The 16,300-nt window shown below is 38.4% G+C and overlaps 1 protein-coding gene across 8 annotated transcripts in view; it reads left to right on the top strand.

The window, feature by feature from the left end:
• Positions 1-16,300, top strand: part of LOC139151273 (myosin heavy chain, striated muscle-like) — a 64,470-nt gene that overhangs the window by 14,163 nt on the left and 34,007 nt on the right. For 5 of the 8 annotated variants that reach the window (XM_070723946.1, XM_070723948.1, XM_070723950.1 and 2 more), the window contains 11 exons: positions 1,563-1,590; positions 4,113-4,224; positions 7,074-7,166; positions 8,253-8,316; positions 8,792-8,994; positions 9,128-9,266; positions 9,785-9,903; positions 10,563-10,883; positions 11,850-12,038; positions 12,561-12,690; positions 13,706-13,764. In XM_070723946.1, the coding sequence (XP_070580047.1) occupies positions 1,563-1,590; positions 4,113-4,224; positions 7,074-7,166; positions 8,253-8,316; positions 8,792-8,994; positions 9,128-9,266; positions 9,785-9,903; positions 10,563-10,883; positions 11,850-12,038; positions 12,561-12,690; positions 13,706-13,764 (1,457 nt within the window). Of the gene's footprint in view, positions 1-1,562; positions 1,591-4,112; positions 4,225-7,073; positions 7,167-8,252; positions 8,317-8,791; positions 8,995-9,127; positions 9,267-9,784; positions 9,904-10,562; positions 10,884-11,849; positions 12,039-12,560; positions 12,691-13,705; positions 13,765-13,867; positions 13,918-16,300 lie in introns of all 8 variants that reach the window. The other 3 variants (XM_070723947.1, XM_070723949.1, XM_070723952.1) reach the window with 1 other exon arrangement.

Below are 16,300 nucleotides of genomic sequence, written 5' to 3'. Positions count from 1 at the left end.
TAGCCTCCAAAAGTTATTCAGGGGCCCCAGAAATGCTTATCGTGTACTTTAAGTGTTGAATATCAAAAGAAATAAGTGGAATTCATGGCGTCTTGCGTCACAAACCGAATCCCTTTGACCATGTTGGTTTATGTAGGCCATAATGACAGATAAATGGCAGCTGTATATTAATGTGAAGGGCAAGATGCTCGGAGTAGATAATCTTGTCAATTACATCCATATTTAGCAGTGTCCTGCAGCCTCTTGTAGCTTGCAGGAGTGTCAGCTATCTGTCAAAGTAACTGGCTGACATCTTGCCAAGCAGACAATCACTCCCCTAGTGTGTTCGATAATGTAACATCTACCGTAGAATTAAGCCCGTTTTGAATTGTTCATGCCTCAAAACAGTACAAGAGGGAGTTTACTATACTTTTTCACAGGTCAATTATACTGAATGCAGATAGGCCAGGTAAACTTTTGATATATAGGAGGAATCATTGAAGTGAGAACGCCACACTAAATGGGGTTATTGAAGGATATAGACAGACCATGCATCACAACTTCAAGTGTAGGCTTCAGTTAGGAATATTCACAGAGACCAGTACATGCAGGCAGATTCCTAGAACCTTCCATCAGCAGACCCAGACAGTTCTGGAAAGCTTTTAAAGGTATTAGCTAGACTTCACATGTTTGGTTTTAGGATAGCAGTACTTAGAAAGCGATCACTGAATCATAAAGATAAACCAAGCAGAGAAAGAATTCAGCTTGAGAATGCTCCAATATGGTCACTGCCCGAAAATACAACAAAAGAGTGCCGTAACATTGTATAGGTTCTCATGTTTCCTTTTGTACACTGTAGTATACAATGTACATTACTTGTGTGTCTTGCAAGATTAGTTTATGGAAAAAGTGAATGTTATTAAAAGTAGAGGCCCATGGAGTGTTGTACTGTCTGTGAAGTGCCACCACTCTGGAATGCTTGGAAAATTAAACACTGGAACAAGTTTTTACATAGAAGCAAAATTTGCCTGAGATTATTTTGATTATTCAGATTATTTGGAGACAAAACGGGTTGCTTGGTATAAATCTTTAGGTGCCTGGGGCATCAAACCCCACTCTCGGCCTCATTCCGCTTCACTCCGAAGGAATATACAAACAAATTTCAAAAGGTTAGAAAAGACTCATGAATTTGAAAGAAACCTGACTTCAGACAAGTCTTCTTTCATACTCCATTTACATGTCTAAAGGTTAAAAGGAGCTGTACTTGACGACTGCCCAGTGATGCCACATTGCCAGTCGAACATTTCTCTCTTTATTGGGCCCTTTTCATGTTACTCATAAGCCAGAGTCATGACAAATTTCTTTTCCCCAGCAACTAACAAGAGATTTGAGTCCAATCCTGAACAGTATATGTCACCCCCTTGTAGAATTGATAGTTTTCACCCATGTAAGGATTAGGTATCTTGACAAGTTGGCACGGCAAGGTACATGTTCTTGAAAACCAGTCTCAGAAATCCACTTCTTTAAATACTGTATGACGGTTATTGATTGACATTTTCTTTTCTGTTTGTACTGTCTTGCAGATCATGAAAACCAGTCCATGTTGATCACGTAAGTATTTGCTTCTTTGCCTGGCAAAGCTTCCAGCATGCATTCGCAAATGACAGAAACAAAGAACAAGAAAAGCAAAAAAAAACAAAGAATTGCACATTCAGCATGAAGTTGAATGAAAAGCCATTTTGGATGTTGTCTGTCTGAGATATTCTGGCCCATTGTACATGTTGCTTATGTAAGAGCGTAGAGCGGATGTGCTGGTGCACTCTGCGGAATTGTTGACAGACTTCTAGGCCACGTAATTGAAAATGTCAATACAGTTATCCATTAGAGCCGGTGCTGATGAATGCATCTTATCTTTGGCGCTGTGCAAAGTTAGCGGCATTTGAAATGGTGAACTTGTGTCTTGCTGCTATTGTCTTGTAAATGTGTATGTCTCTCGCTTGTTAAATCTGTCTGCTGCATGTGAAGTATGTTGCAATGAGCTATAAAGATGTCTGGCCCACAAGAAATTGTTACTGTTACGTATATTTACGATGAGCTCCCCTGAAAAAAAGCATGATTACAAACCCAAAAGGAAGGCACTGCTAGTGCTAGCTGGCAATGAAAAAAGCAAAAATGAAAAATATACATGGTAGCATTATTCTTTGGAAAGAAATTGCAATGGAAAAAAGTAAACGCTGAGCTAACTTTTAGAAATGTGCATGACAAAGGCGTCAAGCTTGCCAGAGTCATACAGAAAAAGAAGAGCGAAATGGCCATAGGAAGCTGTCACCGGAAAGCTGGGCAATATCATGTAGTTAAAGGAGTCAACATGCCATATGCATGAAAGAGCACCAAGAATTAAAAAAATGAAGCATGCAAGCAGAAAGCATTATTAAGCAAATGATTTGAAAGGCTATTGCCTCAAGTTAAGGAAATACTCGAGAATTAAAAAAAAAACCTAAAGCAGTAGGTCGTGAATAGAAATGGGGAAAAAATTCTTAAAGAAAAATTTCATTGTAATCTGTAGAAATTTGGCACAAGCTTGAACTCAAAGAGTGTCAGGAAATGTACAGACAGTCATTACAATAAAACAGCAGGGTTTCCAATTTAGTTCTCAGTGACCTTCAACAGCAGGGGAGGTTGGCTGGTAAACTACAATATTTGTCTAAGGACAAAACAAATAGATAGACTGAATCAGGACACCGACTGAGGGACTCATTCCAACGTTGAAGTGGAAGACTTCACAAAAAACCTGCTGTTGTCTGGGATTTTGATTAGCACATCCTCCCAGTATCTGAAATATTTTGCTCATCATATTGAGTTGTCTATATAAACAGAACAAGTATATGACAACGAAACTACAGTGGGATTGAATTAACATGTAAATTAAAAAGTTTGATAAACCAGTAAACAATCTGGCTATTATTTGTCAGGGAGTATGAATGTACTATAGCCATGTTATCCATTTCCAGCCAACAAACTAGGTGCAAACTGTCTTTCTTAATACCTTAGTGTTCTGAGTAACAGCCAGTGCCAATTTAGAAATTAGAAAACAGGTTAAATCATATCCTTATTTCGTAGCAGTTTCACACATCCAAAAATAACATTTTATCAGAAGAAAATCAATATGCGAAAGGAAAGGGTATGTAAGTTTTAGACCAGTCAAGAATTGACAGACGTATAGTAACTTTCCTATTCATGCACTAAATTTTGATCACTATAATTACATTTTCATTAAACAATGATACTGAAATGATGACTTACTTTGTCTCAAGACTTAATATTTAGTGAATTGTAGAGTGGTCAGGCTATAATTAAAGATGTTAAAAAAGAATGAATAATAAGTCAAGGAATTAGCATAATAATAAGTCAAGGAATTAGCATAATAATAAGTCAAGGAATTAGCATAAATGGTAAGTCAAGGAAGTAGCAACGTCTTTGATGTCATTATATCAGGCATGACAAAGATGAGTCACTGGAGTTCAGGGCAGTAGAGTAGGTCGTCTACTTCATCTTCTCTCTACAGCTTTTCCCTGTCCATGGTGTGCGTCAACGCCACTGTGTACTTTCTCTGAACTTGACAGCCATGCACCAAGCATTGTACGGGCAAAATCAATCATTTTTCCAGCAAAAGTTGCTCAAAGACTCCCCTGAAAAGTCCAGCTTTGCTTCCATGTTGCAGCGCCGAGCACCGTCATACTCTAGGTTTCAACTTAAAATGAAGGAGTATCTTTTTTAAGTTGGCTCAGAGCATTACAGTGTTTTATGACATGAAAAAACCATTCCCAAAATTCCCGCCTGATTTCCTTTTGTTTTGATGTGTTCAGTATTTCATATTGTCAATTGTTAACCGTATCGTCTATAGTTTGTCAATGTTCCATATTTTATTGAATGTCAGTTTCATATTATTCACAAAGTCATGTGTCTTGAACAATTTCATGATATATGCGTACCTTATCTGTGAATTCATGTGCAAAATTGTTCTTGTAGACTGTACTCCCCGTCATGTTATGTCCATACCCTTTGTATTTTTCCCTCCATCCATGTTGCTTTTGAATGACTTGCCTTGGCTGACTTCCTTTTCTATTTCCTAGTGGTGAATCAGGAGCTGGTAAAACAGAAAACACCAAAAAAGTCATCCAGTATTTTGCCAACATTGCTAGTTCGTCGGCTGGCAAAGAGAAAGACCAGTCAGGACAAAAGAAGGTAGTGTGTTGGTTGCCTCCCAATACAGGCATCATGACTCTCTAGCCCCCCCAACACAGGGAAGATGTTTCATTTCTACACTACAGGTCACCCCTGTAACCCATATACCCATACATTTGTAACCCATGTTCACCCACACAAACCCACCTTTCCTTTTTTCACATGTCAGTATTGTGCACCCATGATACCCTTTCACCCAACCATTTATAATACCCAAGTCCAATCACCCAATCAAACCCATCCAACGTACACAATACAGAATTATACACCCAGAACTATACACCCACGTATCGTATAAACCCACTTACCCATCTTGTAACTCTCAGCCATTTATCATCAAAATGACATTTGCACCACCCAAACAGTCCACCAATCACAAATCAAAATTCAATGAAACCATGTAGCCATCCCATCATTCCACATCATCCCATCACCCCACTGTCAAATACCGCATTCACCAAAATATTCAGCATTTTGCATGTCAATGCTTTGTCATTTACACTTGCATATATATATATATATATATATATATATATATATATATATATATATATATATATATATATATATATATATATCCACAACACAGATGTTAATTGCATGTCATGTTTTGTCATGTTTGTTGCTTACCATGTTAAAATCACATGAGAAAAAACAACCATATTATTAGTCTTTGCAATCCATTTCATTGTGCATGCGTACTTTTAATTTTAATAGACAAAGAAATGTGTGAAAAAGCACAAAACATGTTTTCTTGGGTTTATGTATATTTGTTGAATGCACATTAGCTAGCACCATTCAATCACTTTGTTCGTTCCTCATCATTGCTTTTCTAATTTGGTGTAAAGTAAACCATCATGTGTCAGCTTGCATGTACTTACTTGTGCAATATTAAGGTTTAATTTGCAGCATATACACACACATGCTTGGCTTTTGTTAGTGTCCACATTTCATGCTGGCGGCACACTATGTTTGCACTGTTGGTCAGATGAGCTTTGTCAGACTGTATCTTGTGCTTGTACGAGTCTCCCGAACAAAAATGAAAGTGTGTTGTAAACAAAAGCAAGATTCCCCTCTATGATAAGTTTCGATGTTTTCACCGATTTGACTTTCTGCAAAGGATATTTACCTCCCTCAGCTCCATCTCAAAAGAGTTGCGAGACCCATTTGTAAAACGGTGGAGACAGAAATGTGTAGTCTGTGCACGTGATATCACCTGACTGACATTGCTGATTTGACAAATGTAATTATAATTTTGCAATTGGTTCTCCGTGGCTGACAACCCTCATGAAGCTTTTACTTCTTCTAACTTCCTCCTCCCAACCCTCACCTTACCACTCACCCTCTCCTTGCCTCCCTCTCAACATCTTCCTCAAAGTACCTCATCTCCCCCTACCCCTCTCCATTACACTGTCTCATCTCAGTTATCTGTATTCAATCTCTTCAACGGGTGAGAGAGACTCATCGATGATCTGTTGTATTGGACGGCATGTGCACTTGTGTATTTTAACCATACTCTCTCAAACTCCACTTTATCTGCCCCCCTCCTTTTACTCGTTCTATATACCTGGAGCTTGGGAGAGTATGGAGACCTTCGGTAGCACCTCCTGGTGCTCGGATGATGTTAGTAATTGCAATAGCTGACTGCCAAGCTTTTTAGTCGGAAAGATATATGTGCATGGTTTTCCTAACAACTTCTCAGCCAAAGAGATGAAAAAAAAAATTGCATGCAGTGAGAGTGTGTGTGTGTGTGTGTGTTCCTGAAACTCTGTTTATCCGAGTGCATGTATATACCTGGACATGAAGTGTGGTGTAACCATTGACTAAAATAATATGAGTGTGGTGTTTGAGTCGGTAGTAGCAATTTGCATGGAGCTATGTAGTTACTAACATCGACGAGTTAAGTGCTTTGTGGCTTGATGGTCCAGCATGCCGGCAAGGTATTCGGATGACCAACGATGGCATGGAGTGTTCAACAACAAGTTTTGACCCTCTTATAAAAGCCATCCTCCTAAAACAAAACACTAGAAAAACCAGATGCAAGGAGTGATAACCTAGCGAGTGAAATCCTGCCTGATCAACAAACCGTGTGGAATTAAAAAACAAACCATAACAAGGTTGAGTTGTGGAACCCCTGATGACAGGCTGGACAAGTCGAGAGGGGAGGACATCAACACTGAAGTGTCTTCAACCAGTGCATGGCGTGTGGAACCCGAGTGTGTTCTCTCTACCAGCAAGACCTATGAAGTTCCTACTGATATACTTGCATGGAGTGTGAATCCCAGATCTATCCTTTTCCATTAAAAAATAAAAACCAAGAGAAGATATCTTCTGAAGCTTCCATGGAAAACCTGAGTTTTCCAAGGAACCCATCCGTAGATGGTGGTACTCCTTATCTCTCTGGTGTTGTGTGGTGTGGTGTGGATAACCAACTTAGTAGAAAAAAGTTAGAAGGCAGTGTCAGAATACAGATGAAAAGTGAACAAGAGGCTTCATAAATGCTTCAATTTTTTTTCCGTTACCGAAACGCAGTCGCATCATCCTAGTTCTACAGGAACCTTGGGTTTTTTTTTGGTTTTTTTTGTTTTTTTTCCACTGATCTTGCTTTGAACTTTTGAGTTTCTTCTCCAAGTTGGGGGATACATCTTTCACTTTTGATTTATCTCTAACAATTTTCCTTTCAGATGATTCTTGTCTTTTAGTCTTTACCAAAAATATCACCACGCGAATTTTGCATTACCGCGTTGTTTTTTCCCCACTCTTCATGTGTCTCTGCATGTGTTTTGTCTTTTGTTGTGGTCTTTTCCTCCTTGCTCGCTGCTGATGTCGACGTCATTGGAACCTCTCAGGCTAACTTAGAAGATCAGGTCATCCAAGCCAACCCGCCACTTGAAGCCTTTGGTAATGCCAAGACAATCAGAAATGACAACTCCTCTCGTTTCGTAAGTCAAATCCTTTCTTTCATTTAAGAATTGGCGTTCCTTTTCAGTGTTTGCTCAGAGTAATGCAGTCCTTTGAGCAGAAAATTTAAACTTTTGCTCTAACCGTTCTCAGGAAACTTTTAACCCAGCTCTACCATAATCAAAATTGTATCATACTGGTATATTTAAGCAATAAAGCACACCTAGCGACGGTATACCACGAGACTTTGACCAGTTCACGACATATATGCACGAGCGATAGCGAGTGCATATATGAGGTGAACTGGTCAAAATCGAATGGTATACCTTCACTGGGTGTGATTTATTGCCATTATATCGTAACAGTATATTGAAATTCGGGTGTGGAATGTCAAACACGGATTTTTGCTCAAGCTGAGAGCTCGTGCATATGCTAGCCCTGGTATATCGCCAATATACCATGGTTCTTTTCACATCTCGACCAATCAGATCGCTGTATTTGTGCCATCAATATACTGGTATGATGTAATGATGTATTGATGGTGCAAATAGTGCGATCTGGTGTGAAAGTAGCCGTGCCATATTCACAATATAGTTGGAACAGGCACAAGCTCTCTGCTAGTGAAAATTCCTTTTTTACGTTTTACACCAGAATTTAAATTTGATATTATGATATAATAGCAATAAACCAACTCACTATCGCTCGTGAACTTATGTCTTGAACTGGTCAAAATCTTATGATATACCTTCACTTGGTGTAATTTATTGCTTATAAAATTAAAATCAGCGGTCTCCATGCAAAGTTTCTGATTGGAGAAACAAATTTCCAAAAATTTACAGATATGTGAATTTCAAAATGTCAGCTATAGTATATTCCTGTGTTAACTCGACGAGAAAAAATTCAAGAATTTTCACCAAAATTGAAACGTCGAACTTCAGTATGAGTTAACAAAAGCAGCAAGCTAGCAAAGTAATGAAAAAGTTTGAATGCCAAAAAAACATCACACCAGGTGTATTCTACCATGGAAGAGAATATATCTGAAATTTGATGATTGGCAAATTATTGCCCCTGGAGTATAAATTTGTTATAAATATAAAGCAATTTTCGTTTTTTTTTTACTCTTTCAGGGTAAATTCATCCGTATCCATTTTGGTTCCAACGGTAAATTGGCCTGTGCTGATATTGAAACATGTAAGTGTATGATTTCATTTTGGTGGGAAACTCAAAGGAGATTTACGTACAGTGATTTCTAACTGTTGTACAGTGTGAACAAATCTGCTATAAGACTAGAATCAGTGGTCTTACAACCTAGATATGGTCCCCGCCATCAGTACTGGCAGTGTGTCTGTTTTCAGCTGTAACCAGGCCATTACAGACATCAGCCGCATAATAGGTCGACCGGCAAGAGCAAAAACCTGCAGCTTTGTGTTGTTTTGTTTGTCATAAGAGCACAAAATACATGTTCCAAAATCTGGTAAAATCCATAACAGCATGAATGTGATTTTTTTTTCTCGTGTTTATTTTCAAGAACAAAATCTTAATATCTTCCACTGCTTGGAAGATTCTTAAGTCACCCATAAGTTGAATTCGTATTTTCACATTTGTTTGAATCATTTCTCATAAAAAAATCTGATAAATATTCTGGAATTTTTTTGTGGATCCACAGACCTGCTGGAGAAGTCCCGTGTAATCTTCCAACAAACACGTGAAAGATGCTACCACATCTACTACCAGTTGATGTCCGGCGAGATTGAAGGCCTCAAAGAAGAGATGTTGGTGACTGGCTCCATCAAGGACTACAGTTACGTTGCTCAGGGTGTGACCCACAATGACAGCATGGATGATGCCGAGGAAATGAGAACCACTGATGTAAGTGCCATTCTCTGGGTTTATGGTTTTAGCTGGATGTACTTAGTATTATCTTTGATTCTGCCCCTTTGAGAATGGCGCTTACTTAGCCCGGCTAACTCCCCGCCTTTTGTATATTGTGTGTCTTCTATAGACTGCCTTGGACATCCTGGGTTTTAACCATGAAGAGAAACACGGCATGTACAAGATCTGCGGTGGTATCATGCACTTTGGTAATGTCAAATGGAAGCAGAGACCCCGTGAGGAACAGGCCGAAATTGACAGCACCGAAGGTATCAACGAGAATTTAACCTTGTCTTGTTTTATTCAATGATTGTTGTGTACTGTAAGTCCAGATATACTGCAATAGTTCACGTACATACATGCAGAAGATAATATGTCATTGAGTACACTGTCAGGCTGTTTGGAAATACAGTGACAGTGGATGGGTCACTGAGTCCCGTACACATAGGAATTACTCATTTCATTCAAAAAAGAACAGTGTTATACAGACTTGATTTGTTACCGCACAAAGACTTAGAATGGTACATCATCTCTCTCCATCAAGTTCTATGCCATCAAATTGTTTTAGATATACTTGTATGACTAGGTATCACCAAAGATTACTAGATATGTCAAATGCATTTTACAGTCAGGCTTAGTCTATCTTAGATGCTTACAATATCATGGCAGACCCCAATATTGGTAAGGGCCTGTCATATAGCTTAACTCTTTAAGACAAGTCGCCAAAATGCAGTATTCATGCCTTCAAGATTTTTTTAATCAAATGTGCCATTTGACTTTATAACAGATATTGACAAGGTGTCTTTCCTGTTTGGAGTGAACTCGGCTGATTTACAGAAAGCATTGCTGAGGCCACGTATCAAAGTTGGCAACGAGTGGGTGAACCAGGGCAGAAACAAGGAACAGGTAAAGCAAAACAAATGCAACACAATTTCTTTATGTGTAAAATTCACTGTTTACATTTGAATGCTCGTCTGGATCAGAAATTCTTGTCGAAAAAAAAACTTGTCGACAGTGGCCATGCAGTCTACCCATGTACAGGTGGTTCAATTGCTTTCATGTATGGTATGGAGATACCTGGGTTGACATTATTCAAATTTGTATAAACTACGATGAAATCTGCAATATTGTCTCTTTAGGGATATTTCTCTCATTTTTTGGTCAAAAGTTTCTCTTTTTCAAAATCTCAGGTTCAGATCATTTGATATTTGGCATAGTTGCTGCCAGGGATGATGTAATGCAATTTGCCAGACTTGACAGGGCAAACGACAGTCTGTGGGTCACTTCGCAATGCAAATTACAAAATGTAACATGTACACAGATGAAACAAGTGCAGGTCTTGTCTCCATTGCTGCGAGTACACACATACAAAGACCAACCAAAACAGCACCATTGACAAAGACACTAGTAGGTTAAATTTGCAACGGTCTGGTTAAGAGTACTGTAAAATACTTTGAATATTAAATCTCTGTTCAAAACATTAGCCAACTAAATTGGATCCACGGGGCTTGAAAGATGGTGGAAGACATTTTACTTCAACTAAAATTTGTCATACTTCTCTTTAGGTACAATACTCCGTCGGTGCCTTGTGTAAGGCCATCTACGATCGTATGTTCCGTTGGCTCGTCAGCCGTGTCAACAAGACTCTAGAGACAAAAGCCAAGAAGCAGTTCTTCATCGGTGTGCTGGATATTGCCGGCTTTGAGATCTTTGACTTCAACAGCTTTGAACAGTTGTGTATCAACCTGACCAACGAGAAGCTCCAGCAGTTCTTCAACCACCACATGTTCATTCTGGAACAGGAAGAATACAGAAGGGAAGGCATCCAGTGGGAATTTATTGATTTTGGTCTTGATCTGCAAGGCTGCATTGATCTCATTGAGAAGGTAAGCCTATCCTCGACCCTTCCGGACGCCTACGGTCAAACCCTTCCATTCAAACTTCTGGCCAACCTCTTTGGCCATTTCACTGTACAAGCTTTGGTACAGACCTGCCGTTATTGTGATGAGGACCTTGACTTTGGAATATGATATGAGATGCTGGTATGGCACTGATATTTTAACTCAGAGATCAGGGTATTTAGCATGTTACATTCAATTTTACACCTCCTTATTGATTCTCAGCCATCTGATCGAAGACAATTTAGGACATGATACCGTAAGGAAGCGTGTACCTCAAAAGTGAAAGACTTATACTTTTGCATAAACTGTACTTTTGCACAAACTTTTCATAAGAAAACTTTCAATCATTGTCTTTCAAAATCAAGAATAAAAATCAGGGTCACCCTGCAAATTTTGATACTGACACTTGAAATTCAAAATGGTTGCCATCCCTGTGTTAACTCTATGGTTGAAAGTTCAATTTTCAATTTCCACAAAAACAAGACTGGGAACACTTTGTTTTCTCCAAGAGCTTCAAAATGAGCCCCCACAAGTGGTAGATCAGAAAAAAATCGTAAAAACGTGGAGAGTCTGAATATCTGTCCTCAAGGCACATTCTACAATAATATCAGAGAAATTCATGCATTTTCCTATTTGTTACTCAAATCTTAGGAGTCTCCTCTAACACAAATCAACGCAAACAACTTCGGAGAGAACTTTTTGCTTCCAGGAGGGCACCTAGGCAACACCTGATTCTGCCCATATTTAATTCTTTCCTGACTGCTGGTAATCGCTCGCCTCAGCTTTCATGGCATATCCAGCCAAACATCATGGCCAGTAGTCTCATAATGATGAGTGTATGTTTCACGGAATCCACCGACAAAAACCCCGCTCAGTTCTTCACAAACTGATACTTTTCATTCAACAAGAATGCCACCTGTACTGAATCGATCTTCTCCAATATCACCACAGCCCATGGGTATTTTCCCCATTCTGGAGGAAGAATGCATGTTCCCCAAAGCCACAGACAAGACATTCTTGGATAAGATGATCGCCCAGCACAAGGGCAAATCAACCAACTTTGGTGTCCCATCCCTTGGTGGAAAGAAGAAGGAGAAAGACCACGAAGAACATTTCTTGATCCATCACTACGCTGGAAGTGTAAGTAGAATTGCCTTGATGGTGTCAATAGGGCCTCTGGCAAATAATGTCAGTCTTCAATCGTGAATAGGAGAAAATGAATACTTGTCCACATATTTAGGTTACAGTTTTTGAAATTGCGCTTGCAAGAACATTGCAGCTAGAGATGTTATAATTAAGACTAGAAATTACACGTCAGGGCACCTACCATAAAGAGGAAAAGAATTGAAACCTGAGAAATCTGCCTTTATATCAGTCCACAGCGGTCAATCCTGTGTACGTACAGTGCTGTATTCACTCACAATCAACAAAAGAGCTGTCTTTGAATGGCTCTGCGGTACATTTTGCTCCGAATTTCTCTTGATTTCAAATATAATCACCGTTCTTCTTTGTTGGATAGTGGAAAAAGAACTTATTTTCTTAGCTCACAAAAATTTGAATTTCATATCAAATCACATCCGTTGTAATTTAATGTAAATGCCTTTTCAAAAATTATATCTGAGCTAGTGATATTTACGTATGGATTATGTGTGTCTCATTTAGGTGCCCTACAACGTTGATGGCTGGCTTGAAAAGAACAAGGATCCTCTCAATGAGAACTGTGTGGATCTTTTCAAGAAATCTACAAATGGCATGTTGGCAACTCTCTGGGAAGACTACGGAACTGCTGCCAGTAAATATCATTATCTCCTTTTTTTGCACATGGGAGTGTTTGCTATTCTTTTCTGTTCAGTTACTTTTTTCTCTTTCGTTTTTTTTTTGTTCTTTTGTGATGTGAAGGAATGTTAATTTCTCGAAAGAACATATCTGTTTCAGGGATCTTTACTTTTGCATTTATAAACAAAAATTGATTTTGTTATACATGCTTTTCCTGCCTAATATTGCATTTAGTTGAAATATATTATTGATATTATGATGTGTGTGTGTGTGTGTGTCATGCGTGGGTCTGTATGAGTACTGTTAATGTTTTTCTAATGGAATATGTTCCATGATTCCTCATGTTATCTCTCATTTCCTAATATATGTGAGTGTGTGTGTCTGTGATTGTTTGTTTTGGTTCATGTACTTGACTTGCACCTGTTGCCAAAAGTAACATCTATAAGGTGTTAAAGCTGCATTGGCTATGGTGTTTGATATGTGTTCTGTGGTAAGTTGTTGTTTATGTTTTTGTCAAGTTGGATTTCTTGTTTTACCCCCAAACGCCATGCCTGGCGTTCACTCAACATTTCAACACTTGCCTGCACGTGTTCAGTGACCATTAACATTGTTTGAAAACTGAATCAGTGTCGATCAGAATTCATTTCGCAACACAACACTTCGTATTGTACACAAATAGGTTGTGTTGGAAAAGCTATGTATTTCAACATACTGCGAGTAGATTTACCTGCAAGATTATAAAGGCACAAAGATGAAATATCAAGATTTAGCAAATTCAGAAATGTAAGCTGTTTTGGTTTCTCCAGTTTCTTTTATAATATGCAAAGTCCATAAAAATATATATATATGTATATATATATATATATATATATATATATATATATATATATATATATATATATATATATATATATATATATATATATATATATATATATATATATATATATATATATATATACAAGGACTGTGCTCTAACACTGTGCTGTGATATTTTTCATTCTAATATTACAATCTCACCAATAACTTAGGTGGTGGCCGTAAGAAGGGGAAGGGCGGATCCTTCCAGACTGTCTCTGCAAAGCATCGGGTAGGCATCATGCTCTTACTTCTATAGCAAAAGAAACAAAGCTGAGAGCCTTTATCAGTAAATTGCCTTGTCCGTTGTTTTTTTTTTCTTCTCTGTTTCTAAGGCGCTGGAAAGAAAAAGAAGGCTATCAAGACAATTAGTGGCGGCCATCTGGTTTGCATGATATATATTATTACGTCTTCAGTGTGGCTTTGGGAGTGAACCCCCCGTGGCCCCATTCCTTATATCGATAGTTGCATGCGTAGATTTATTTTTATCTGTATCGATAAGAGATCTCGCACTCATATGTAGTTACATTGTCATTTTTTGTTAAGATCTGAAGTCTGTGTGACAAGCTATGATACCCGTGACTTCTAACCCAGTTAAAAAAACTCAACTCTCTATTTTAGGTCAAAACATACTTTAAAAGTCAGACACATCACTGATATTGGAACACACATCACTCACATACGTTTCCAACGTGAGGAGGATCCATGGCGTGCAGCCTGCAATATCAACTGTGTACACGCATTTCAAATACATCTCATATTGAAAGTGACACTCTTGCACCCCCTCTCCCCATCCACACAAGGACCCATACAATGAACACAATATCCTGCCAACATTGTACGGTACATGTAAAACCCCTCCAATCTAATACCAACATATTGAATGCAGCATTAAAATTGCACCCCAGTCTCTCACACACATACACAATTCAGCAGCACTTTCCAGTTGTGGCCACTGACTCTGAAAAAAACTTCACTTAATACACAATTATACATCAGTGAATTAGACATTTTCTGAGTTTTTCACTCCTAATGCCATCCCCTGACAATCCATTGCCTGTTTTCAGTGTTCAACAGCCCACGCATTGATTTGATACAAAAAGCTATCATTGAATCACCAGTATCCTCATATCATTATACATTTTATCAACCATTTTTTGTTTATTTTCATGTGTCAAAACTTAATTATGTTGACATATTCACAATTGTAGCTCTCTACAGATCATTTCTTCTTTACGTGCCTTGTCTGTATTACACTTCAACGTGTAACTTTCCCACATTCTCTCTTTTTCTCCGCCACATTTTTCAGTTTCTTTTGCAAAACAGTATCCAACTCCACAGTTCCATTGCTTCTGTTCCATTTCATCGAGACTTACGTTTATCCTGCATGTCAAAGCATTCTTTCTTTCACCAACACACACCCAAAGTAATTCCAACCCACCACACCTTGCCTGTCAGGGTACCCTTCTGCAATGCACGCCTCCGTGAATCTATCACACCAATGAAAAAACCACATCATAATGCGGTAAAGCAGCCCTGTCTACATCATCCCAATCTTTCCTTCTTGAACTCCTCGATATTCACATGTAACGTATACTTCACGCAGTCCCTGCATGTTTTCTTTTCCCCTGCCCTTTATCAATACATCAACATAAAAAAAAATCACACTGTCATACCGAAACACACCTATTTCCCGAATTCCCACATCCTTCACATCGGACACGTTTCACGAAAATCACATCCTTTCAGAAAACACTTCACTTGATCTGACACGCTCTTTTCCAACATTTCTGTTGTAATATCAATTTTCATTGTATTCTCCACATGACTAAAAACTCAACAAATGTCTTCCATTGTGTCACACGATAAAACCAATAATATTTTTAAAATTACTCTTTTTCTGCTTTCGCTTTGCCTCACCGTGTTTTTGTACCTCTCAGAAAAAATAGATAATGATACAACAGAATTCACTTGAATTTGATTTTTGTTTTGGTGAATATCCAGAATTTGAAATTGATTTTCTTAAAAAACTATTTAAAATTTCTTGAGAAGTGTATTCTGTTGATTGCTATCTTTTTTTCTTTCTGTTGTTTATTTGAAATCCGATTGATATGATATGGGTATTTCATGATGAACAGATGTCATTGATTTTTTGGGTGGCTGATAGGCTGATAATGAAATGCACAAAATGATCTGGCAAATGCGTACCTCAATTATACAAAGCTTCTCCCGTTTCCCACAATATCCTGTCGAGTACATCCGTATCGTGTCCTGCATGTGCTCTGTCCGGCCGCTACTGTGGCATGTAGTCTGAAACTTAGTACGAAGGCATGCTATGGAGCCTGCTATGCCTGTCTCAATTTTTTAAAAAAAAGTTTATTGCTTTTAGCATTGTGGAATGAAAGGGGATAAAATGACTGCTCGGTGCAAATTAAAATAAGGAAGATAGTTTGTATGCTTGCTTTTTTTTTTCTGACAATAGCAGATAAATGAAAAACGCGGTGGCAGTACAAGTAATTAAGTAGCACACAGAGAATGTCTCTTGCTGTCTCATGCCAATTTACAGACTGAGGTCTAAGATTTGCCAGTCAGCCCAAGTTAACCTGTGCCAGTCTATCGACCCCTTGATCAATGGCATTGTTCATGTTTTAGTTTTGCTGTTCGCACTGACCGCTGCCCTCTGCAGCACTGATAAATTCTTACCACTAAAAGTGTAATCAACCTGTCTAGTTCTCATCACTAGTGACGAGATAGCTGAAAAAGTAGTT

Source organism: Ptychodera flava, chromosome 15, assembly GCF_041260155.1.
Source record: "Ptychodera flava strain L36383 chromosome 15, AS_Pfla_20210202, whole genome shotgun sequence".
Lineage (NCBI taxonomy): Eukaryota > Metazoa > Hemichordata > Enteropneusta > Ptychoderidae > Ptychodera > Ptychodera flava.
This window is presented reverse-complemented; position numbering and strand designations above follow the sequence as displayed.